The following is a 25,352-nucleotide window of genomic DNA, read 5'->3' as shown; positions in this document are numbered from 1 at the left end:
CCCGCCGAGATCAATGAGAGGAGAAAAAAACTACATCCCATCATGAAGGAAAAGCGTTGCCTGAATCAACGAGTCTCCATGGTGATGGATAAACTGTATCGAGACTGGAGTAACTCCCTGGCTATTTTAATTTAATGTTCAAATCAGAGTTTGTGTGTTGTAGTGTATTATGACAACTTCAACTATAATGAATACATGCTCTATTGACCTTTACTTGATAAGGAAAGGGCCGCATATGGCTCAGGTTAATTAATATATGTAGCCTTCCTAACAAAATATAAGAGGTTTTTAACTTGGTCAACTTAAATAATATTCACATTTTGGCTTTGACCGAAACGCATTTAGATGCATCTGTAAATGATGGGCAAATTAACATTCATGGATATAGTCTACTGAGAAGAGACAGGAATAGGAATGGTGGAGGTGGAGCACTGTACATTCAGAATCATATACCTTTTAAGAGAAGGGACGACCTTAATATATGTCAAATAGAGGCACTATGGGCTCAAGTACATCTGCCTCACCAGGCAGCCATATTGGTAGGATGTGTGTATAGACCTCCTAGCTCTAAGGTGTCCTATCTGGATAACTTATGTACTGGGTTCGACCAGGCCATAGATAGCAACAGAGATGTATTTATCTTGGGTGATTTTAATATAAATTGGAAGGATCACAATAATTGGAATAGAACAAAATTGATGAGATATGCCAAGAACTGTGGTTTGAAACAAATGGTTAATGATACTACTAGATCATCAATTAAGTTGGGTCATCGTTCAGACGCATGCATTGATCTGATTTTCTGTAATATACCATTGCAATGCTTAAAGCCAGATCAATGCCAGTGGGCTGGACAGACCATAATATTGTGACCATAACCATGAACACCAAGGTTCCAAAGATACCCCCTAGGATTGTGGTCAAAATAAATGTTAAAACATTTAATCATGAGCTATTTCTAAATGATTTGGCTGCTGTACCCTGGGAGCTGATTTATCTAGAGGATGATTTAAATCACGCTACAGGATGTTTTATTGATTTGCTCACTGAGGTAATGGACCATCTTACCATCAAGAAAGAGTACAGTTGGTGCTCGTCCATCTCCATGGATTGATGATGAACTGGGTGAGGCTTTTTCTCAAAGAAATATGGCAAAAGTCTTAGCAGCCAAGTCAAAATTAGAAATTGATGAACAGAATTATAGAACATTATGTAATTATGCAGTTAAATTGAATTGAAAGAAAAAAGTTATTTTACAACAATGCTTTTATTGATTGTAAAAATGATTCTAAAAAGGTATGGAACACAGGCTTACTTGGTACATCTATCTCATCATGCCCATCTAGTGTGGAGGTTGACGGGAGAATAATAACAAGACCAGTTAATATTGCCAATCATTTTGCAGATTTTTTTTACAAAGAAAATTAATTTACTGAGCAACAATATAAACATACATTCTTCCAAACTAGCTATTGTCCAATGGATTGATGATCATATTATGAGCAACAAGATCTGCTCTTTTAGTCTGCAAACAGTGTCAGTGAAAGAGGTGTTAAACCTATTGAAGCCATTACCTGATGGTAAATCTACAGGTTAAATCTACAGGTTATCTACAGGTCTTATGGACAATTGTTTTACTTCGCTGTGCTGCTCCCCAGATTGCAGTTCCTCTGAGATTTAATTGGTCACTGGAAAAGGGGATGTTTGCAAATGTATGGAAGCATGCGAAACTGTCCCCTATTCCGAAAGACTGCAAAGAACGCATTACTCCTGCCAATAGTCGACCAATTAATCTACTCCCTACACTCAGTAAGATATTGGAGGGTATTGTGAGTAGACAAATATGGGAGTACATGGAAAATAATGATCTGATTACAGTCAATCAGCATGCTTATCGCAAAAACCATTCCACAACCACTGCATTGGTTGATATGACTGACCAATGGCTCAATGCTATGGATAATGGCAAGTTTGTGGGTATACTATTTTTAGATTTCAGTGCAGCATTTGATTTAGTGGATCATTAAATAATTTTGACAAAATTAATGCATTATGGTTTTAAGGAAGTAGCATTGAATTGGGTACAGTCATATCTAACTGACAGGAAACAGTCCGCCTATATCAATGGTTCATTGTCTTCCCCTCATGTGTTAAACCGTGGAATACCGCAGGGCAGCTGCCTTGGGCCACTTCTTTATTTAACGACCTTCCCTATGCCTTAGCTGAAACTCAAGCTACTATATTTGCAGATGATACTACAATTTATGCAGCAAGACAATCGGTTCAACAGGTACAGCAAGCTTTACAAGGAGATTTGGAGAATATCAGGAAGTGGGTTTGCCCCCAAAAATTGTTTTAAACACCAAGAAAACCAAAGTTATGTTGGTCTGTTCCACTACGAAAATTCCAACACAGCAATGGGATACAATTAAGTATGGGAGGAGTACAAATTGAAGAAGTGGCAGAAACCAAACTATTGGGAGTGCAGCTAGACAACTGCTTATCATGGTCTTCAAAGCAGCAAGGATTGTTTTAAGGTAGAGATATGGTTCTTCTGTTGCAGTCATGCGCAGTGTTCTTGGTTGGTCATCAATCAATAAGATAATTGAAAAAAACATGCTTATTTTATTTCATGATATACATCATTTAAAACGGCTAAGTTCTATTCACAACGGTATTCAGTTGGTAAGAGACAGACATTCCGTAAATACTAGGAATAGATTGTCCACCATCTATGCGTTGTCCAGACAGAAAAGAGAAATAGGCAAAAGAACATTTTGATTTAGAGCAATAAAGAAATGTAATAACTTAACTGAGCAAACCAGAAACCTTTCAATATATAAACTTAAGCATTATTTTAAAACGATTTAAATATAATACATAGAAATGTTGTGGGACTAAAGTAGATGAAGAATCAATATTTTTTAGATTGAGTATTTATTGAGTCATTATGTTAGTATATTATGTATGTTGGTAATAGTGTGTTATATGTGGAAATGTGTTTGTATTATAAATTGTATTTTAATGTTTAAGGACTCTTGGAAGATTAGTCCAAATGGGGACTAAAAGCGATCCAAATAAATCAAATCAAATCAATATAGGATGACTATAGGATCACTGTTGGATCACTATAGGATTACTATAGGATCACTGTAGGATCACTATAGGATCATGATAGGATTACTATAGGATTACTATAGTATCACTATAGGATCACTGTAGGATTATAGGATCACTGTAGGATTATAGGATCACTGTAGGATCACTATAGGATTATAGGATCACTGTAGGATCACTATAGGATTATAGGATCACTATAGGATTACTATAGGATAACTGTAGGATTATAGGATCACTGTAGGATCACTATAGGATCACTGGCGGATGGTCTCCTGTGGGATCTCCTCCCAGACCTGGACTAAAGCAAGCGAGACATGATGTCCGAGATGTGCTCAATTGGATTCAGGTCTGGGGAACGGGCGGGCCAGTCCATAGCATCAATTCCTTCCTCTTGCAGGAACTGCTGACACACTCCAGCCACATGAGGTCTAGCATTGTCTTGCATTAAGAGGAACCCAGGGCCAACCACACCAGAATATGGTCTCACAAGGGGTCTGAGGATCTCATCTCGGTACCTAATGGCAGTCAGGCTACCTCTGGCGAGCACATGGAGGGCTGTGCGCCCCCCCAAAAAAATGCCACCCCACACCATGACTGACCCACCGCCAAACCGGTCATGCTGGAGGATGTTGCAGGCAGCAGAACGTTCTCCACGGCGTCTCCAGACTGTCACATCTATCACATGTGCTCAGTGTGAACCTGCTTTCATCTGTGAAGAGCACAGGGCGCCAGTGGCGAATTTGCCAATCTTGGTGTTCTCTGGCAAATGCCAAACGTCCTGCATGGTGTTGGGCTGTAAGCACAAACCCCACCTGTGGATGTCAGGCTCTCATACAACCCTCATGGAGTCTGTTTCTGACAGTTTGAGCAGACACATGCACATTTGTGGCCTGCTGGAGGTCATTTTGCAGGGCTCTAGCAGTGCTCCTCCTGCTCCTCCTTGCACAAAGGCGGAGGTAGCGGTCCTGCTGCTGGGTTGTTGCCCTCCTACGGCCTCCTCCATGTCTCCTGATGTACTGGCCTGTCTCCTGGTACCGCTTCCATGCTCTGGACACTGTTAAAGTGCTCAGTATTGTTACATATTCTACATTTAACGCTACTATCCATTTCCACCGGTTATTTTAACGAAGAGAAGTGGAATATTGGAGAGTGGTCAGAAATGAGTATTTAAATAACATATACTTGAATACGGATATAGTTGAACTCAGGTCTAATCAGACAACACGCAATACCAATATTAAAGTGTAAACCAAACAATAACCAACAAGTGTTTTACATTTTATCTGTTATTTTCCCGACGATTCTACATGTTCAATCGCCACCATTGTCTACCGCAGGTTCAGTAATCATCATACAATGTCCTCATACGATTGCACTTCACTTGTCTCTATACTAGTTTCAGTCAGTTTCAGTTAGGTCACTGGCCACAGTCTCTATACTAGTTTCAGTCAGTCCACTGGCTTCAGTCTCTATACTAGTTTCAGTCAGTCCACTGGCTTCAGTCTCTATACTAGTTTCAGTCAGTCCACTGGCTTCAGTCTCTATACTAGTTTCAGTCAGTCCACTGGCTTCAGTCTCTATACTAGTTTCAGTCAGTCCACTGGCTTCAGTCTCTATACTAGTTTCAGTCAGTCCACTGGCTTCAGTCTCTATACTAGTTTCAGTCAGTCCACTGGCTTCAGTCTCTATACTAGTTTCAGTCAGTCCACTGGCTTCATTCTCTATATTGGTCCATGTGCACACTGTGGTTTCTGTATTTGCTGGGCTCTCTAAGTGTATTCCAGGTCCTTCATATGAAGCAGACTCCATACTGGCTTTAGTCTCTATTGTAGCACAAGTTCCGATGCTGAGTGTGGTCTTTGCGCTGGTTACGGTCCCTGTACTAGTCGCGGTTCTGGAGATCATTGCAGTTCCAGTGCTGAGTGGGGGTCTCTGTACTAGTCGCGGTTCTGGAGATTATTGCAGTTCCAGTGCTGAGTGGGGGTCTCTGTACTAGTCGCGGTTCTGGAGATTATTGCAGTTCCAGTGCTGAGTGGGGGTCTCTGTACTAGAGCAGTCTGTGGTGCCACTGCAGGTCTGGAAAACTTTTGTCCAGCGGGGGAGGAAGTGGGGAAGCTGCTCTCGGAGTTCCCGGCAACGCAGGCCGTACACCACGGGGCTGAGTGCCTGCCCCACTAGGAACACCACGAAGTTGGTCACTGTGGCGGCCATATTGTGCTTCCACCTGGTGATGATGGGCACCAGAGGGAGCAGGTATAGGATCATCTGTAGCATGTGGATCAGGATGGTGCGGCGCCCGCTGCTGTTGGAGCGTGAGAAATGCCCCGCCCGGCAGCCCTCCATGTAGATGAGCACGTAGCTGGTCATGATGAGCAGTACCAAGAACACCACCAGCGCCAGGCTGCTGAACCGAGACGCGGGACTCTCCAGCGTGGTGGAGCACACGGGGTCCAGCTCCACCACATAGGCCCAAGAGGACTGAGCGCAGGCCAGGACAGTGAACAGAACCGGGTTGAGCAGGGCCACGAACCAAGCCAGCGCCATGACGGAAGACCGAATGCGACGCACCAGCGCTGGGTAGTGGAGCGGCCGCAGGATGGACAGGCAGGTGTTGAGGGCCATGAGTGTGAGGGTGATGCCCATGCCACGGCCTAGTGCCACCTGGAAGTCAAAAAGGACCCAGCAGGTCAGGCGGTTAATGGGCATGCGGAGGGCGCGGAGGCCGTGCAGGATGGTGCCCACCGCGTTGAAGCTGGTCACACAGGCACAGTGCTGGCACAGCAGAACGAAGCGGACGTTGCGGCGCAGCTCGGCTGTGTGGAACACTGTCACCACAATGAGGTAGGTCAAGAAAAAGGTGATCAGGAAGATGCCCCCGTGGACACACACTTTCACTGTGTCCAGCAGCCCTATGTCATCCCCAGATATAGTAGCATTTAAAAGGCCTGAGTAGAGGAAAAAGACACAAAAAAAAAAACTGAGAAATAACATGTGAAATTAAACCACATAAAGGCATGAGTGAGATTATTTTTGATACTTTGATAAACCACACAGGACGTCAATGACAATACAATGACTGTAAACCCAAGATAGAGCAAACTCATAGGTTGAGACTGAAGAAAAATTACAGGGAGGAAAAACAGCTGGAAAAAAATAGCCATTTCTTACCTGTATTCTGTTTTACTGCCACATCATAGTTGGAGTCATTGGACATCGCTTCTGCTGATTCTGGCAGGTCACAGGGGTTAATGGTGCCAACATATACAGTATGAGTGTCTCTACTGTGGCTGCTAGCCCTTTTGCTTCAGGTAACTGTGATCTTCTATATCTTTGCCTTGTATTTTCTGTCACGTGTCACCAGCGCCATGCATTTAGTTACAGATTCTTTATCGACTGCCTCCTAATCCGTGGGTTTAGTGGAATAGACTGTTCTGAGAGTCAACACCTGTCTCTCAGCGTGGCAAAATTATATATTTAACAGTAGGTGGAGCAAATTATTGTGCTCCTAGGTGTGTGTGCTATGCTGAGAGTGTGTGTGTGTTAACATCTGACCTGCGGCAGGAGGGTTTGTCTCTAGTGACTGTGAAGGTCCATGAGTGGAGATCAGACTGAACACTTTCCCTATTTATTAACTAGAAGGATGTTAAAATGATTGGACCCTTTGGTCCTCAAGTTATTTAGCTGAGATAAGGATTTCATATAGAATATACTGTAGGATTAAAATATTGTTATATTTTAAACATTGTAAAAATACATAATATATATTTACAAAACCATATCAAATAGGAAGAAAAATGTTATGAGAACACAGCTGGCAGGTTTTCATCCTTTTATTTTTACCAAACGTGCCCTCCCTGAATCATTCCACTGAATGGTATTGTCCTGCTCGTGCTAAATTGTATAAGGAAAAAGATCATGGCACATGTACAACACAACGCAACGGCGGGTAAAAATACATATTAACATCTCCAGCCATTGCCACAACATCCTTTGCTGCCAGGCAACTGTCTATGAGAGAAACTGTCTTCCAACACAACACAGCCACTGTATTGTTTGAAAGACAGGAAGCATAACTAACATGAATTCATCAAACATTCAATAGTCATCATATTTGTATCAAAAAAACGACTGTCTCCACCCGAAATCAAGCAGTCCTCTATCCCTCAGCATGGAAACCTCAAGGATCCTATTTAGAGTGTAAAGATAAAACAAAAGTCATTTCAGTGAGCTCCCTGAATCAGAGCTCCAGTCCCCCTGTGCCACACCACGACCCTGACCCGCAATCACCCCACAGCGCTGCATGTCTGTACAGAGCTGCTCCGGCCCAGGGTCCGACTCAGAACCTGGCTCTATATCTGCAGTGTGGCTCTCTGGGTCCTCACTGCGCTCCACCATTGCGTCTACATCATAGCGCTCCGGGTCTGTACAGAGTAGCTTCTGGCTCCTCTTCCTCCTGCGGCTGATCTGTTTCTGCAGCTGCAGCTTGCTGGTGAAGAAGACGCTCTTCCAGCCCAGCTCCAGGGCCAGGGACTCCACCTCGGCCGACACGGCGCCGCAGTGACCGCGCACCGCTTGCTCCCAGAACTCCTCCGAACGACACAGCTGACAGACACACAGGGAACAGTGGTTAGGGACCTCGACCAGAGTTTGTGGTCAATCATTCCGTCAGTTAACTCACCAGGGGTTTAAACCACAAACAAAAACAACAGATTTACTACAGAAAATAAACCAACAGAAAATAGAAATATGAAAATGGAAAACACGTAATTACAGTCAGATATACCTATGTAGTTACAAAAGGATTCACATACAGTCTATATCATAGGCAGTATACAGTCTACATCATAGGCAGTATACAGTCTATATCATAGGCAGTATACAGTCTATATCATAGGCAGTATACAGTCTACATCATAGGCAGTATACAGTCTACACCATAGGCAGTATTTAGTCTACATCACAGGGTTTGATCTCGGGCTGTATCATAACCGACTGTGATCGGGGGTCACATAGGGGGGGGTGCACAATTGGCCCAGCGTTGTCAGGATTAGGGGAGAGTTTGTCCAGGGTAGGCCGTCATTGTAAATAAGAATTTGTTCTTAACTGACTTGCCTAGATAAAGGTAACAACATGTTTTTTTTAAAATAGGCAGTAATACTGTCTACATGCATACACCGAGTCTCACACAGACAGAGTGGGTCCATTCACCTTCCTGAACCTGTGTGAGGTGTGTCCAAGCCGTGCCACGTCCTCCAGTTCCAGATGGGTCAGGATGTGGAGAAGCAGGGGGTCGGGCAGACGCTCCAGGTAGTCATAGTGGCCCTGACATAGTGCCTGGCTGTACTGAAGGATCCGTGGGCCAAACACCACACTCACCTGACCTAGGAAACCATCACACCAGTGGAGGCTGCTGAGGTGAGGACGGCTCATATTAATATCTGGAATGGAGTCAATGGAATGGTATCAACCACATGGAAACCACGTCGTTGATGTGTTTGATACCATTCCACTGACTCCGTTCCAGCCATTATTATGAGCCGTCCTCCCCTCAGCAGCCTCTACTTGATTACACAGACAGCACCTGTCAACACTTAGCCTCATGCCCACCAACGGGGACGTTGCTTAACTTTTTTTTGTGCTGTGCCCAACCTAGCCAAAGTCCGTTACAAGGGCATTAGACCATGGGAGAATATCAATTGCATTTCCTTGACTCCTCGCGCCCCCTCTCCTTCTCAAACCCCATTGGATGAGAAAGTCAGAGGTCCTTCCCCTCTGACCATCTCCAATGGGTTTTGAGATTCTCCCCATCTCTCTGACCTAGCAACTGGGCGATTTCAAAAGTCTTTCTAGTAAAAGATGCTTAAAAAAATGCAACACCTGTGAATGGACACAATCTCTACACCAAGGGTCTCCAATCCTGTTCCTGGAGAGCTACCCTCCTGTAGATTTTCACTCCAACCCTGACACTGGAGAGCTACTGTCCTGTAGGTTTTAACTCCAATCCTGTTCCTGGAGAGCTACCCTCTTGTAGATTTTAACTTCAACCCTGTTCCTGGAGAGCTACCCTCCTGTAGATTTTAACTTCAACCCTGTTCCTGGAGAGCTACCCTACTGTAGATTTTCACTCCAACCCTAGTTGTATCTAACCTGGTTCTTATCAGCCAGATAATTATTAGAATCAGGTGTGTTAGACTAGGGTATGAGTTAAAACCTACAGGAAGGTAGCTCTCCAGGAACAGGGTTGAAGTTAAAACCTACAAGATGGTAGCTCTCCAGGAATAGGGTTGGAGTTAACCTACAGGACAGTAGCTCTCCAGGAACAGGGTTGAAGTTAAAACCTACAGGACAGTAGCTCTCCAGTGTCAGGGTTGGAGTTAAAAACCTACAGGACAGTAGCTCTCCAGTGTCAGGGTTGGAGTTAAAACCTACAGGACAGTAGCTCTCCAGTGTCAGGGTTGGAGTTAAAACCTACAGGACAGTAGCTCTCCAGTGTCAGGGTTGGAGTTAAAACCTACAGAAAGGTTATCTCTCCAGGAACAGGGTTGGAGAGCCCTGGTCTAGGCCATTGCCTCTACGACATCTGCCCTCCTGGAAACTACCCTTCTGACACACCTGTGAACCTAAATCATGGGAACTGCCGACTTAGCCGCCTGGAATAGTATAATTTAATTAGGGGTTGATTGGGTTACAATCAAAGCAGTCATTTTTAGCATGGTAATTCGCTTCACTCGAGGGCATAGGGTTGGTTATTTTGGGCATTTACACTATTATCTATCTTGCTATTAGTGAGCAGGTGGGCTGTAAATTGAGCAGGTGGGCTGTAAGTTGAGCAGGTGGGCTGAGGGCTAGTCTACACTGGGCACCTTACTCTGAAGCAGGCTGTCATCCAAGTAGTCATTGTGAGACTCCCTCAGTTCTCCTGGCTTTGTGTTCCTACCATCACTTCTCAAAGAAATCGTCCACCATCTCCAAATAACCTGAAAAATATAGGCCTATGAGTATTGCAGAGCAAATGGTATCACAGTATTTAATGTAGCTAGCTAAATGGTTTTGCTGACTATTTGTTACTAATGCTATTTACTTGAACTATTTGTTGCCAGCTTTCTGGCATAGCCTTTATTTGTTAGTTAGCCGAGCAAGCTAGTACTAGATTATATTGTTATGTGTCTAACGTTAACGTTACTGACATGTACGTTATTATAACTAGCTAACGCGTTGGCTTAAACTAAGAGTGAAATATTACTGTAGCCTTAGAATTAAATGGCTAACGTTAGCTTAGAAATGTCTTGAGAAAAAAATGATTAAATACTTTACATTTTAGAGAGGACATAACACGAAAAGATTTACCTCGGTCTTGGTAACAGAAAATTGGAAGAAGTCTTTATTGGGTGCAGGACCTTGACCACTGACTTCAAATAAACTTTTCCCCAGCAAAGTCGACATTTTGGACGCTTGGTTTGTGGTTGCCACGGCAACGAACGGGTTCGTTCAGTTTACTTCCAGCGTGCTAGAATGTAACGAACCTCCTCCTGCTGCAACATTCCTTCCTGCCGCAACGTGCTAGAATGTAACGAAACTCCTCCTGCTGCAACATTCCTTCCTGCCGCAACGTGCTAGAATGTAACAAATACAAAATTACAACTTTCTCTTGGGTTTGAAGTCACTTTTGTAGCTGTGTATAAATGAAAAGCTACGTTTTCCTGATACTTGAGTCAATGAATACATTTCCTCATAAAGAGCTATAGTGAACAATATTTTACTGAGTTACAGATCATGTGAGGAAATCAGTCAATTGAAATAAATTCATTAGGCCCCAATCTTTGGGTTTCATATGACTGGAAATACAGAGAAAAAGGGGCATGGATCAGAAAACCAGTCAGTATCTGGTGTGACCATCATAGAGTTGATCAGGCTGTTGATTGTGGCCTGTGTAATGTTGTCCCACTCCTCGTCAATGGCTGTGCAAAGTTGTGGAATATTGGCAGGAACCTGAACACACTGTTGTACACGTCGATCTAGACTCTAGAGCATCCCAAACATGCTCAATCGGTGACATGTCTGGTGAGTATGAAGGCCATGGAAGAACAGGGACATTTTCAGCTTCCAGGAATTGTGCAGATAGATCCTTGCGACATGGGACCGTGCATTATCATGCTGAAACACGAGGTGACGGCGGCGGATGAAAGGCACGACAATGGGCCTCAGGATCTCATCATGGTATCTCTGTGCATTCAAATTGCCATAGATCAAATGCAATTGTGTTCGTTGTCCATAGTTTATCCCTGGCCATACCACAACCCCACCATGGGGAACTCTGTTCACAATGTTGACATCACCAAACCATACACGTGGTCTGTGTTTATGAGGCCGGTTCTACATACTGCCAATTCTCTAAAATTACATTTGAGGCAACTTATTGTAGAGAAAGGAATATTCAATTATCTGGCAGCAGGTCTGGTTGACATTCCTGCAGTCCGCATGCCAATTGCACTCCCTTAAAACTTGAGACATCTGTGGTATTGTGTTGTGTGACAAAACGTCATATTTTAGTGGCCTTTTGACCCCAGCACAAGGTGCACTTGTGTAATGATCATGTTGTTTAATCAGATTCTTGATATGCCACACTTTTCAGGTGGATGGACTGTCTTGGCAAAGGAGAAATGCTCACTAACAAGGATGTGAACAAATTTGTGTACATCATTTTAGAGAAATAAGCTTTTTTGTGCATATGGAACATTACTGGGATATTTTATTTTAGCTCATGAAACATTGTACCAACACTTTACATGTTGCGATTATATTTTTGTTCACTGTAGATTTTAACCTCAAATTCTAAATCAAAAAAAAAATGAGAATCAAGTGCAAACTGCAGTTAAAAATCTTTAATATATTTATACATATATTTATATATGTACACATTGACTTACGTATTACTGTAACGGCGAGTAACACAATTGCATTAATTAAAAGTGATTGGGGGGCACAAGTTAACCATCTCTCCAAATAAATACAAACTTGTCATGTGTTTTTACACACACATGCGCAGGGCCGTAGCTGCATATGAAGACACCAAGGTCCGGACACTGAGGTATAATGGTCCGGACCTCGGTCATTCTTTACAATTAAAAAAATAAAACATTTATTTTAAAAAAAATGTACGAACCGACTTGGGGTCTCCACTTACTGTTGAGATAGAATAGTAAAATACACATGGTGCAATTTAAAAACTTGGTTGTGCATCAGCAGTTTTTCTCTCGTTACATGTCACTCACTGACAATCACTACATTTTTGGGGGTACTGGTAAATGGGTCTAGTTAGTCTAGCCAGCTATCTAAAAACTTGTAGTAATCATATGTTGAATTACCAACTGGGCACATGTCCTATTAACACGGCATAAGTCATGACAAAATGTGTAGAATTGCAGGAAATTAGCTTTAAAACTGCAACAACAAGAATATGTATGTAAAGCAAATGTAGTTGTTTACCTTTTGTTACTAAAATACTTTATCTGTTAACAGATCCCTCTGTACGTATTAATTTCTAGTTTGTAATCCCGGTGCCGAGTTAATGTGAGTTAATGTGTAGCGGCTAATCGTATAGCTAATAGGCTGTGTTTGTAGGCCGACTGAGGTGAATGGAGCAACAGCAACCAATGTGATAATGGCTGGGGTCATTTAAGTTTGTTTTTGCTGTTCTTCAAATAGCATTTTAGAGTTTATAAATTGTATAAATGCAGTAAATGAGCTTTAACTTTCTTAAAATTTCTTCGATTGGGTAAAATCTAGGATTTTTTTTTTGGGGGGGGGGGGGTATCCTGCTACACAATCTTGTACCCTGCTGAACACACCCCAGGTGGCACCCCAAGTAATAGTGGTATTAATCATGCACCAAATAACAGTCCCGGACACCGTAACTGCAGGCAGAGGCGTCGTGCCAATTGAAACCACAATACATTGTTTCTTTAACACGGAATTCATTAAATGATACCGAATATGGCCTCCGGTGACACCTTGTTCACCAGCCTGATTCTTCACCAACATCTAATCGTCATCGTTCCCGATGAGAAAAAAATCTTGGTCACCTCAGTTCCCTCCTAGACCTGTTGTATACAACCATGTTAGTTATCATATAAACACACCAGTAGAAACATTGTAGTGGCACCAGCAATGTCCTCCGCCCACGTCAAGTCCTAATTATACATAACATTTATTTTAAACGTGAATACAAATGCCGACATGCACAATAATACTGTCAAACATAACAAACTACAAAATATGTATAGAGACCGTATAAGTCCCAGGGCATCGTTCCAGGGCAGTCCCCAGTCCCATAGTCCTTCATAGTGTCGTAAACATAGTTAAGAAAATCTTGATTTCAGAGTTTCAGAAATGTACTGTCAAGTCACAAGGTGTGACTGAGCCGGTACATTGAATAGGTGCTGTATGCTGCCCTCTGGTGGTGACGACGGGGAGGGAGGCGCGCTACAGGAAGGGGTTGGTGTTGGAGCTTCCAGAGGGGTAGGATCCGGCCGGGGCTCCCGCCTGGTTGGAGACAACGGGTTAATCAATATTGTAAAATACATGACCATCAGCATGACTGCCAAACGTTCATCCATGAAGTTAGCAGAGAGAGAGAGAGGGCGCACATATGCGTTTTTACATTGGACCCATGCAGAAGTTGTATGTGTGTAAGTAAATTGTACGTGTTCGGACTTGTATTTTGTTGGTCAAAGTCAGGCACAAAGTGTTTCACACTTGTATTACAATCAAAGACCACAAAACGTTCTTCGACATGATCTGGAAACATACACACTATTAAATACTCCCCATGAATGGGTTATTGGTCATCCCAGGACCAGTCATGAGCTGCCCAAAGGGGGTCATGGAGGGCTTGGTCTGTCCATAGACTGTATATCCACCAGGGCCTGTCAATGCAGAGAAAAAAACAGATTAAGGCTTAATGCTCTCTTTACCAATTAGGTTCCCAAATAGTGGAATGATGGCTATTTAGTTGCAGAGTGGATACTAGCCAGAAACATGCTCTTTGTTTATAGTGTAGGGTCACAAGAAAAGTCACAGCACAAAAATTGTTTTGGAAATCACCACTTTAATGTTATGGCCAAACTATATTGTGATTGAAACTACACTACTTACCATTAGGTTGTTGGGGTTGGTAGGCCCCTGGCTGGGGGTAAGGGCAGGGGGCCTGGCCAGGGAAGGGCTGCTGGAAGGTCCCACTAAAACTGGTCGGGAGGCAGTAAGAGGAGGCATTCCCAAAGCCAGCAGGCATACTCATAGAGCCTGTGCCAAACGAGGCTAGGATACAGAGAGAGATGGGAGGGGGCGGAGTGAGTAACATGAACACAGTGGCAAACACAAACAAACTTTTCAATGTACAGGATCTACTGATATCAAACAATGCAATTTCAGACAAAACTGGCTGAGGCCCAAACACACACACTTGATATGTATGTATGCACTTTCATGTGCTCACACAAACACACCTGCGGCCGGTGCTATACCATTGGTCTGGAAGGGGTTGGTAGCCATATCTGGGGCAGCAGCAGCAACAAATGGGTTATTGGATGAGACGGCTGAAACAACAGGAAACGACATCATGCTTTCATTATGTTTGAGAGTCAACCATTTCAGAAAATACTGTAGGTGTAACAATCCACTCACCTCCAAAGCCTTGCTGCATGTTGGGTAAGACTGGCTGAGTCTGGGCAGGCGAGGTTCCCAACACAGCTCCAAACAAATTCCTAGATTCACTTAAATACAAAACATGAATACATTTCTTAGCTCATTGAAACACAACATTATTTATTTTTTTAGGAGATCTAAATGCAAAGGCTAAAAATGTGTGCCAAGTTTTGGAGTGGTGTCTGTCTCTCACCCCTGGACACTACTCCCTGTGGGGGCAGAGGAGCTCAGCTCGTTGTCCAGCTCAGCCAGGGCAGCGTAGCGGTCCTCTGCCGAGGTGCCCAGCTGGGACTGGGCTGGTACAGCACCAGCCGCTGACGGCACTGGGACACCTCGCCCTACAGAGAGCGAGAGAGACATACACAGGGGTCAATATACACACATTCACACACAGGAGAAAGGACATGGACACAAACACACTAAAGAAAGAGGCACACGTGGTATGATAAAAACAAGCTAACCTGTTCCCCTGTTGGGCTTGGAACAGAGATAATGAATGAAATGACATTTCATTTTCGTGTCAAACCGCCAATAAGCAACCCATCCCTTATGGGATTAATTGACAAACAAACAAACATTACAAAAATTCACTGTGGCAATTAAATTATGTAAATGAGAGAGTATGTATGAGAATGGGACCCGGCGGTACCTGACGCAAACGACTGAGAGGGGGGTGAGGTCCTGAAATGCGGAGGTACTCCAGAGTTGCCAAACATCTCAAAGTTGGCAAAGTCAGCTTTTGAGTTAACCTTAGTCACTGCAAACCACAGAGGAGGAAACACAAAACCCTGACAATGTGAGGAATGAGGAATGGTGTGACGGTAAAACACTGACAATGCGAGGAATGGGAGGAGCGGCAAATGACAATGATTTAACATACAAACAACATTATAATGACTTGTGTACCTGCTTAGGCACATTCACAGTTTAACTACACTACTCTTCTTAACTCATTTGCATGAACTCGAGATTTATTTCATTTTGACTCCTTGAAGACAAATCATTCAAATCTACTCAATATTGGGCGACGTCTAAATCCAACTTAAAAAGGTCAATCTGCAGTTGCTAAATCCATTTTTGGACTAATGAATTTATTAAATGTACCCATTGATTCTTGAAGAATATAACTTATGAGCCTTGTGAGCTTAGTTCAACAGTCGTACCCCATCAGAACCCAAAATATAAGCTTGTTTTACTCCAATGTTTGTAAACAAAGTAAATGTAAACAAAACACTAAAAATCCTCTAAACATGGTTAAAACTATCTTTTTGCTATCATGGATGGTCAGTCCTTGCATCCATAGTGGTCTATGAATTTGAGAGTGGTTACATTTCTCCAGCCCTATCCATCAGCTTTATAGCAAAACAATAGTCTTGTTGTTTCCACTGCTGATTGCTGCTTTAAATAAATACAATGTTCACTTGATCTCCCATTAACATCCACGCATGACTAAGTGAAAGTTCAACCTAAATGGAAGTTAGGATTTGCCCCTGGGAGTTTGAGCGAAGGCCACTCTCACTCATTACTAGATTGTCTTGGGAACATGGTTGGCTAGGGAAACCTGATTGGCTCATTACCTGATTGGCTCATTACCTGATTGGCTGGGGAAATTCGCAAAGTTGGCAAAATTGGCGTTGCTGGCAGCCTGAGAGGGCAGAGCGGCAAAGATGTCTCCGCCCAGGTCTGTAAGGAGGTCAAACTTCTTCTCCTGAACTATGGGATGGGCCAGGGAACGAACCACCATCGGGGACTGGCGGAGGGAGAGAGACCATGAGGAATAATTAATAACAATTTATCAACGTATATAGCGCTTTTCAAAGAATCTTAAAGTGCCTGCACTTCAAAGCACAAAAAAAAGACAGGTAATTTAGAAAAACAACATCACAACGTTATGAAATGGACAGCCATTAGAAAGTTCAAAGTTCATGGCTTGAGTGGTCATCTGAGGAAGGGGGTCAAGCAGAGAGAGACAGTCCAGAGGCAGGAAGGAAGTGTGATGTCGTCAAGGTGTCTCACTGTCTCTGACTTTTCCGTAGTAGAACTCAGTCAGATGAAGTCTGAGCTAAGCCACTGTAGTCCATGGACTCCGTAGAAGGTAGGTAGCTAGCTACCAAAATTAAGCGCCCACTTGGATGATGCTATGGCAGTCACGTGGCACCAGAAAGCACACATTTCAATAATAATTAAATAGCAGCCTTGTAACGTCGTCCTCCCTACGAGCCTCATCACTGCAGTCTTGCAGTCTTGCTTTTGGCTTCTCTCCATCCTCACCCTCCAGACACTAGCTGGCATTCGAATCAAAACAGCTAGCCAGCTAACTTTAACATTAGCTAGCTCTTCAAACAGCTTCAGTCTTAATGTTGTGGTGGATTCTGATGATATTAATTAGCTATATTAATTGTTCATTCTTAAAACAAAAAGGATTGTAACTAAAAATACCACACAAATTACAAGAATATTTACAAAATGTACAGGAGCTCTCGGCTTAGGCTGCTGCTAGGGCGCCATGGCAACTGTCTACTCAATGATGACATGTTTCAAATTTAAATAACTGGGGCCATTTTGGGATGGCACCCATTGACTTATATGACTAGACCAAGTTATGAAAATGGATAAAAGCACATCAGCCTGAAATGTATCATGCCATATGTTAAGAAAGCAGGTAGAAGCAATACCTGACGTGTTAGGGGGGTCTTGTTGAGCTGCAGGGTTTTCAGGGGCTGGACCTCCGGGGTGCTGGCTGTGCTGCTGGCTGAGGAGCCCGACTTGGAGGCCTGGGCCATGGCTACCGTCCTCGCCTGGTCTGGAGGGACGTACCTGTATTCACAGAAGCATAAAGACAAATACATCCAGGGAATTGCTGGAACTGAGTTCCAAAGGTGTAAGAATTTTTACATGTAAAACTGGGTTGTTGTTCATGAATTCATAGGATTTTATATTGGCAGTTCTCTAGAGAGTGATTTTTCCTCCAATTTCACCCCTGAGAGGATCTCTACTTTTTGAGATATTCCGTTAACACGATAGAAAGTAAAAGAGTGAAGCCCCTCACCATCTTTTCTTCTCATATTTTTCCTGGAGGAATTCTTTTACTTTCTGTGGTTCACGGAAGTCTGGAACAACCAATGTCTTGTCATCGTACAGCCCCAACCAGATGTATTTACAAACCTAGATAGAAAGTGTGTGGGGAAGGGGGAGAGAAAGGAAAAAGAGAAATGACAATAAACTCCCTTGAGACAGAAAAACTCAAGACGGCAGACATGCACAAAGACAATAATCCATTGTTCTTCAATACAGGTCCTGGGGACCCACAGGGTCAGTAGGATTTTATTCTCAATACTAGCACATCTGACTAAGCTAATCACCAATGCCTTTGAATGAATCCGATGTGTTAGTGCTAGGCTGGAATAAAAGGCTGAAATCCCCTCGGATCCCCAGGACTAGGATTGAAGAACACATTTCATAGTACATTACATGAATTAATGTCAGTACCTCATTGGTGTGTTTCTGTAAGAATTCAATTTCCTGTAGTGTGAAGGTGGTCATAGAGATGGACTTCACTCTGTGGGGGGGATTCAGGCCTCGTCTAGAGTGTGTGTGTGTGTATGGGGGGGGGGGGGGGGGTTAACGATAGCAGAGGGGAACAATTGGTGAGTATGCATTCTGTGTCAATAATTTTACAATGACCAGGCACAACATGACTATACACTCACAAAATGCTTTAATGTGCTTAGCCTTCACATATGGAGTGAGATCATCCGTTTTATCATCAGTTGTGCTTTTGTCAGTAGTCCCTTCCTATTGTGGTCTCTAAACCATATGCATTTGAATTACTTCAGGTATTTTTTAAGTGTTTGGAAAGCAACAAATGCGACCATTTCTGCAGAGGCCAATACTATATACACCTATAGGAGTGAGCAACGGATGTCCCAAACTACGTTTATGGTATAGATAAACTTGGATTGGGAAAGAGCCGAGGTTGGGCAAGAGTTTCGCCGGTGGTCCAGTGACGTGCTGTTTTGACACACTGGGCAAATACGCCTTTTATCAGCAACCACCACACACACACACACTAACCTTGAGACAACTATTTTCGGAACAAACAATACTTTAGTTGAACTTTTAAAGATTGGGAATTGAAACCTCTCCTTACATCAAAGTACAGGCTTTGCGACCCTGCCAAATCAATACTAGTCTTTCGCTAACGTTGTATAGCATTACATGCGGTGTTGGGGAGCTTGATAAGTAATATTAGCTAAACCACTAAAATACACCATAAAGAACGACTTTAGCTTGTTTTAAAAATCAACCCCACATAAATGCATAACAATGGTCAACACAGTACTTACAGGATGCCAGAACAGGTGGTACAGACGAAGGAACCCACTGTCATGTTGGCATAAGTCGGGCCGCGCTGGTCGCAATCAAAGCACTTCCTATTCGGGGGCTGGCTAGTCATTTCCCGGAGCATCTTAAGATGCGTCTCTTCTTGTTTTCGCTTCGCACTCGTCGCCATGGTTGAGAAAAGGGGCTGCTAAAAGGTGGGAGAAATTAATCCAGGGCTAGGCAGGGGATGTCTTGGCTCGACAGCGGTGGTTCAGACACCTTGCAGAGGTCTAGTGGGACAGACACGTTTCTTCTTCGTTGGTTTACAGGTGTACTAGACAGCTAACCGCAGCGTGACTGACACCTACTGGTGGGCAGCAATGACCACTCGACAACATTACATTGATGAATAGCAGTTTAATAGTAAATACAATGTTTACCATCACACTGATTATGTTTTGTAACAACGACTTAAGAGAATCTCCTCTTCCAAAAGGCACCATTTGGAGTTTTGGTCTCAACTTTGACATGATCCTGTCAGTTCGTCACGATAAGAAAGTAATTTGCCTAGAATGTGGCACTGTTGAGGGTAGCAGGTGTCCACCCATTTCCCTTCCCTCAATATAAATCAATCGTCTCCTGTTTTGGCTGAAGGAACTAGCAAGGCCCCACAGACAGTGGTTGCACTGTTCTCGCCAATGAGTCCCCGACTCTGCTCATCCTGTTTACTCGCACACTGGGAGTTGGCCTGGGCCGTCTTCATTAGGGCACACAAGGTTTTAAAACGGAAAACAAATATGAGAATGACCAATTGGACATGTCCAGTTAGTCTGTCCCCGTTTCAGTGCATTTTCTTCCGCTTGGTGCCTAATGAACATGACCCTGAGGTAGTCGCTGTCCCGAATCACTAATCGGTTTATGCTCTATTGTTCGGAAGTTAAATAAGTGTATAGATCAGTTGATCTGCACAGCTCCATGCTCAGGTAGACCTTCATGGTCCCTTTTCAGGTAGGAATGTGAGAGAAAATATCCAGTGCAGTGTTATCAACCCGACCTTCAGTATGCTGGGGCCTGTTGCACAAAACTAGGATAAGGGATTAAGCCAGGATATCTTGGTGATCCTGGCTCAATTGATCCGTAATCCGGTTGCACTAAAGATGGATAGGGGGCAGGAGGATATGTTATGGTATAAATTACCATGGAGATTTATTCTGTGGAGCTAGCCTGCTCCAGACCAGGCTAAATTCCAGGATCTATTTAATCTCATCCCTAATGTCAGTCAGCAGTCACCACAAATGGAAACCAATAGTTATTTCACTGCTCACTATACATTGTTATCACATATAACTAGACCCACTGTTATTTAAACGTTTGTGATCATTAATTTCAATGATTTTGGATAAAAAATGATCTTTAGATGATGTTGCTATCATTAGATAATTTACAGTTTCCCATAGACTATAAGGCTATATATAAAATGCTAGAATATTAGGGCCACAGAGGGGAAAAAAACACAAGTCATAATATTGTAACCAGTTGTTTTAAAGGAGGACAGTTGTTAAAATGACAGATGTGGGGCATTTCGTGAAATTGTACTTCAGTATGGTTTCATAAACAAAGACATGCTGATGTGCCAGAATATTAAGTATCACATTGTCATAAGTATCAAAACTGTAAAAACAATATCTAGCTTTTCTGCAGAAAGAACCAGCCTCATAAATTTATGACTTTATCCTTTTTCTTCAGTGTGGCCCTAGTACTCTGTCATATAAACAAATACACATTCCATATGAATATAAAAACACAATGTGTAACATTATGTTCCTTTATTGAATAAGGACAAAACAAAGCAGGTAAACCATCAGCTCCTTTCAAAACTGAAGTCACAGTGACTCTACAAGATGGAAAGCACAGAATCTAAGCATATTATACAAAATGATACATATACAGACCTTTGAATGTGTATAACACACCCTGCATGTCTGCACACTAAAATAAATGCAGGACAAATCCATACACATCAACTGAACAGACAAATGAATGGATGCAGTAGCCTCCCTGCAGCCTTGTATTACACACAGTATACCGCACAAACATCATAAGAGGCCAAATTCGTCAAAAAACGAACCCAAAAAAACCCAAATTCCTCTGCCACCGCAGGACATATTTAACCAAAATTGAAAGCACACATACTAACTAAAATAATTCAACACATATTGGTCCCTCAGCAACCGACCACTGTCGTCATCAGGGAAGATTGCCGGATTGTCCCAGTCCATGGCTGGTGGCACTCTGGGGGCCCTCTCCTTCCTCAGGCAGGCCACATTGTGGAGGACAGCACAAGCCACAGTAATATCACATGCCCTAACAGGGCTGACCCTTAATTTGTGAAGGCAGTGAAAGCGTGCCTTCAGGAGGCCAAAGGTCATTTCAACTCTGGCCCTGGTCCTGGCATGGGCATGGTTGTAGGCCTGCTGTGCTTCCTGGGGGTCTGTGAAAGGTGTCAGGAGAAAAGGCTGGCAGCCATACCCCCTGTCTCCCAGCAACACACCAGAGAATTCACCTGTCAACACAAAATCTCATCATTACTACCTCATAAACACAGTGATATTCTTGACACAGCCATGATGGTTATAAATAGGGGTTGTGTGGCTTACCTTGTGATAGGCACTGATAGATTTCAGAGGCACTGATAGATTTCAGAGGCCCGAAAGATTCTGGAGTCATGGACTGAGCCAGGCCATTTTGCCACAACATTGCTGATCACACAGTCAGCATTGCAGACCATCTGAAATCATAAGATGAGGAATATTACACCAATCAATGCACATCACTGGCAATGCAGAGTGTTCGTCAATGGACAATATCAAAAAGTTATGTTCACCTGAACATTAATGCTGTGAAAGGATTTCCTATTCACAAAATCGGCCTCATGGGCACCTGAGGGGGCTTTTATCCTTATGTGTGTGCAGTCCACTGCACCAATGACATTGGGGAAACCTGTCACACAAAGTAATGAGTATCCTACTATGTGTTAACAGTTGTCCTGTAATTTGTAGATCCTCTTACCTGCAATCCTATAGAACTCCTCTTTGATGTCACAGAGTCTTCTGTGGCCAGGGAAGGAGATGAAGACATCTGCTAATGCTTTGATAGCCAGACACACACTCCTTATTGTGCGGCAAATTGTGGCCTTGTTCAGCTGTTCTGCATCCCCCACTGAGTACAGGAAGGCTCCACTAGCAAAAAAGCGCAAGGCCACACAAACCATTTGCTCCACACTCAGTGCATGGCTCCGTGCAGTGCAGTGCTTAATCCTGGGACCCAGTAGTCTGCATAGATACCTGATGCCATCTGCAGAAAACCTGTATCTTTCATATAGATGGTCATCAGGGAAGGCCAGTGGGTCCAACCGGTCCCTGAAGACCCTTTCTCACCTGAAGGCTCTCCTCAGCACAAGTGCTTCTTCATCCACCACATCTCGCACGAATGGGCATGCCATTGTCAGAGCAGAAAGGAACACACAATTTTGGGCCTTCATATAGGCTAGTGGCCACACCTGGTGCTGGGGGGGGTGGGCAAAAGAGGGCGATGCCTTATAACGATGACTTGGTTGTACTGATTGCTGGGAAAATAAAAAAAACCTTAGAAAGATGCCACCGTCCTGTGTGCTCACAATAAGAGCTCATATGTCATGGCTCACTTGACTTTACGAGAATATACCTAATTTTTATTTTGAGCTGTGTCATCTTCTTGGAGCTGGGGGAGGAAAGAAAAATAATGATTAATACATTTGTGTTACAGTTAGCATACAGTGTACATTGAAGGCATATCTCACCTCCCTCTCAAGTTTTTTTATTTCAAGGTCCAGTTTCCTAATTGTCCTCTTTTTTATTTCGAACTCCAGTGCAAGATTTTCCATCTTTTTCTTCTTGTACTGAATGTCTATGTCTGCCAGTTCTATTTGGCACCGGAGGTGGTTGCCATACAACTTTCTGATAGCTTGTGAGCTCTGTGAACACAATACAATTAGCGCAGCTGGAATTTGGCAGGATGTGGTGTCCTTTTATTAATACGCACTATGTTGCCAGGCTGGTTTTCCCACTGTATAGCATCTGGGTCCTGTAAAAGAAATTAGATTTTTTGATTTTGATGAGGACTCCTCACCATTGTAGAGTAAATAGTACTTTCACAGTCTTAACATGATACCTCATGCCTTCTGGAATCCAGAGAGATGGTCTCCTCCTCATCATCGTCTCCATCATGTGCTGTTGCTGCTGCACTGGGGCCTTCACCCTATCACATTTAATCGGATTCATATTGAAGCTAGTAGACAAGACATGCCAGGCCTACAGTATGCCTTTGATGGAGTACTCACTGGATCAGCATCGTCTGGTGCTTGTGCTGGTGGCTCTAACAGGAACACAGTGCTGCCAGACACTGCAAGGCAATAGGTAAACCAAAGTCAGACAGTCCAAATTGATTCAATATGAATGTGGTTGTATCCCATGTAGAGATGGAAGGACATACCTTGAATGAAGCGGGTGGCATCTTGGGAGGAACCTATGCTCGTCTCTTTCCCCCCAGGGATCCCCTCTAAGACGGGCCTGCCTTTATTTAGCTCCAAGGCCATGTCCTCTGCTGGGGTAAGGTCAGCCTTTGGTGACCCACCACCCGTGCCTTGTCTGTGGGTATTCTTTTTCACTGCTAAAACAGTACAGACAATGTGTGAGCAGGCACCTTCTGGGTACAATATATGCTTGTGCTTTGTTAAATATTAGTCAGGGACCATACCATTCTGCAGAATGTTCTTGTATTTGATTTTGACCTGCTGCCATGTCCGTTTTGGCCCGTTCATGTTTAATCTACACACACACACACACACACACACACACACACACACACTTAATGGAGTCACACTGCAAAAAATTACTTGGTATTTTTGTCTTGTTTTCAGTAAAAATATCAAAAATTTTATCATAGCTTTATACAGTGTGATGGAGTTACTTTACACAATTTCACTCATATCTGCAGTGCATTTCAATAAAAAAAATTAACCGTTTCATAATTACAGTACAACTGCATTTTTGGAGATGTGAATTAAATATTTGAATTGTAATTGTGATGTTTCAGCGGAGCGGTGAGTGTGTAATTGTGCACTACTTACGCATTCAGGCGGTCTGCAATACTTTGCCACGCTTTTTCTCTTTGCTTTATCACTGTGGCGGTGTTGCCTTTCTTCTTAATTATATATTTTACCTCCTCGTATGCCTCCATGAGGATTTGTGCTTCCGACGGGGAAAAGTACGCGGCTCTAGTTGCCATGGTAAATCAGTTAAATCTGTGATCTGTGGCGGGGTCTATTTGAGTGAGCCGTGAGCGCGCACCTATCCAGGATTGGTTTCACCTGGTTTAATGAATCCGTGTCTGCTCATCCTGGCTTGGTCTTTGTGCAACCAATTAAGCCTGGACGCACATGTTTTGGCTTCATTGAGCTCAGCTGAGCCATTTATCCCGGATGTCTTAATTCTACTTTTGTGCAACAGGCCCCTGGTCTGTAACGTCATATCGTTTGCATTTTCAATACTGATGCAATTCGCACGTGACAAAATATTTACACACTATGTCCGAGCCTAACCGAATGGCAAACACTTCCAGCTGATTGCGAGGAAACGTTATTCGGTCGACTACACTCGGTTACTGTTTACTTATTTTTGCATCACTTTGAAAATACAAACGAGAGAACCAACCGGCACCACAAAAAGTCAGGTAAAGAACACTTTCCTGTGGATTTATCTCCACCTCTTACCGTCAAAAGGACCAACAGCATGTACAACCGGTAAAGTGTAAATATAATTTTATTCAAAGACTGGAGGAACCATGGTAACAGTCTAGGGCATCCTCTTCACTGTCAGACAGCTGGGGTGGAATCATTAGTCCAAACAGTTGCAAAATGAGAGTTTCTATTGGACAAATTAAGTTACGACCTTCCCCATTTAATTCCTTTTGCTTTTGTTAATTAAATGTTTTGTAACAGAATCGGCGAACGCCCCTGGTTAGTCAGGATGCATATGCTTTACCGCCAGGCACCATCTGAGGACAGTGTCACTTGGACTCACTCTCTTTCCTTTGGCTGCGATGGAAGATTCAGCCGGCTACAAGGAGAGAGATACGACTGGTATTTCAGACAACACAATGACTAAATA

General features: G+C 43.2%; 3 protein-coding genes and 1 long non-coding RNA gene across 11 annotated transcripts; all 4 read right to left on the bottom strand.

Annotated features, from left to right (window-relative positions):
* Positions 1-5,112: 5,112 nt before the first annotated feature.
* On the bottom strand, positions 5,113-6,334 carry LOC110508234 (putative G protein-coupled receptor 148). The gene is made up of 2 exons (XM_021588662.3): positions 6,289-6,334; positions 5,113-6,065 (listed from the first exon to the last, which is right to left on the bottom strand). The coding sequence occupies exons 1-2, from the start codon at positions 6,332-6,334 to the stop codon at positions 5,113-5,115; spliced, it is 999 nt and encodes a 332-aa protein (XP_021444337.3).
* Positions 6,335-6,936: 602 nt separating this feature from the next.
* On the bottom strand, positions 6,937-10,671 carry LOC110509063 (F-box only protein 36). Its single transcript, XM_021590020.3, has 4 exons — positions 10,468-10,671; positions 9,989-10,097; positions 8,329-8,501; positions 6,937-7,722 (listed from the first exon to the last, which is right to left on the bottom strand). Exons 1-4 carry the CDS (start codon positions 10,561-10,563, stop codon positions 7,336-7,338), a joined length of 765 nt encoding a protein of 254 aa, XP_021445695.3. The 5' UTR covers positions 10,564-10,671; the 3' UTR covers positions 6,937-7,335.
* Positions 10,672-11,987: 1,316 nt separating this feature from the next.
* agfg1b (ArfGAP with FG repeats 1b) lies at positions 11,988-19,486 on the bottom strand. Of its 8 annotated transcripts, none has more exons than XM_090225198.1 (12): positions 19,170-19,486; positions 18,313-18,406; positions 17,873-17,988; positions 17,499-17,640; positions 16,417-16,573; positions 15,473-15,580; positions 15,017-15,161; positions 14,803-14,891; positions 14,625-14,714; positions 14,275-14,436; positions 13,930-14,045; positions 11,988-13,662 (listed from the first exon to the last, which is right to left on the bottom strand). In XM_090225198.1, exons 1-11 carry the CDS (start codon positions 19,334-19,336, stop codon positions 13,936-13,938), a joined length of 1,380 nt encoding a protein of 459 aa, XP_090081324.1. In that variant the 5' UTR covers positions 19,337-19,486; the 3' UTR covers positions 11,988-13,662; positions 13,930-13,935. The 8 variants fall into 8 exon arrangements, with proteins under 8 accessions (XP_090081324.1, XP_090081325.1, XP_090081326.1 ...); XM_090225199.1 differs by having other exon boundaries at positions 13,934-14,045; XM_090225200.1 differs by having other exon boundaries at positions 14,803-14,882.
* Positions 19,487-23,676: 4,190 nt separating this feature from the next.
* On the bottom strand, positions 23,677-24,435 carry LOC149970848 (uncharacterized). The gene is made up of 3 exons (XR_016493055.1): positions 24,314-24,435; positions 23,941-24,011; positions 23,677-23,853 (listed from the first exon to the last, which is right to left on the bottom strand). It is a non-coding gene; the product is annotated as an uncharacterized LOC149970848 (long non-coding RNA).
* Positions 24,436-25,352: the final 917 nt, after the last annotated feature.

This window comes from Oncorhynchus mykiss, chromosome 28 (genome assembly GCF_057628025.1).
Source record: "Oncorhynchus mykiss isolate SJ-2025 chromosome 28, ASM5762802v1, whole genome shotgun sequence".
NCBI lineage: Eukaryota > Metazoa > Chordata > Actinopteri > Salmoniformes > Salmonidae > Oncorhynchus > Oncorhynchus mykiss.
Note: the sequence above shows the minus strand (reverse complement) of the source record. Positions and strands in the feature narration are given on the sequence as shown.

What these genes read in the sequence shown, in the direction of transcription:
- agfg1b (XM_090225197.1), bottom strand. Translation starts at nt 19,336, where the DNA reads ATGGCGACGAGTGCGAAGCGAAAACAAGAAGAGACGCATCTTAAGATG. An exon ending in ACCACCTGTTCTGGCATCCT is followed by an intron (nt 18,407 to 19,169) that starts GTAAGTACTGTG and finishes CACACACTCTAG; the next exon opens with ACGAGGCCTGAATCCCCCCC. An exon ending in ACAGGGAGTAGTGTCCAGGG is followed by an intron (nt 14,892 to 15,016) that starts GTGAGAGACAGA and finishes TTTGTATTTAAG; the next exon opens with TGAATCTAGGAATTTGTTTG.
- LOC110508234 (XM_021588662.3), bottom strand. Translation starts at nt 6,334, where the DNA reads ATGTCCAATGACTCCAACTATGATGTGGCAGTAAAACAGAATACAG. An exon ending in GGCAGTAAAACAGAATACAG is followed by an intron (nt 6,066 to 6,288) that starts GTAAGAAATGGC and finishes TCCTCTACTCAG; the next exon opens with GCCTTTTAAATGCTACTATA.
- LOC110509063 (XM_021590020.3), bottom strand. Translation starts at nt 10,563, where the DNA reads ATGTCGACTTTGCTGGGGAAAAGTTTATTTGAAGTCAGTGGTCAAGGT. An exon ending in TTTCTGTTACCAAGACCGAG is followed by an intron (nt 10,098 to 10,467) that starts GTAAATCTTTTC and finishes TATATTTTTCAG; the next exon opens with GTTATTTGGAGATGGTGGAC. An exon ending in CCTCACACAGGTTCAGGAAG is followed by an intron (nt 7,723 to 8,328) that starts GTGAATGGACCC and finishes TGTGTCTGTCAG; the next exon opens with CTGTGTCGTTCGGAGGAGTT.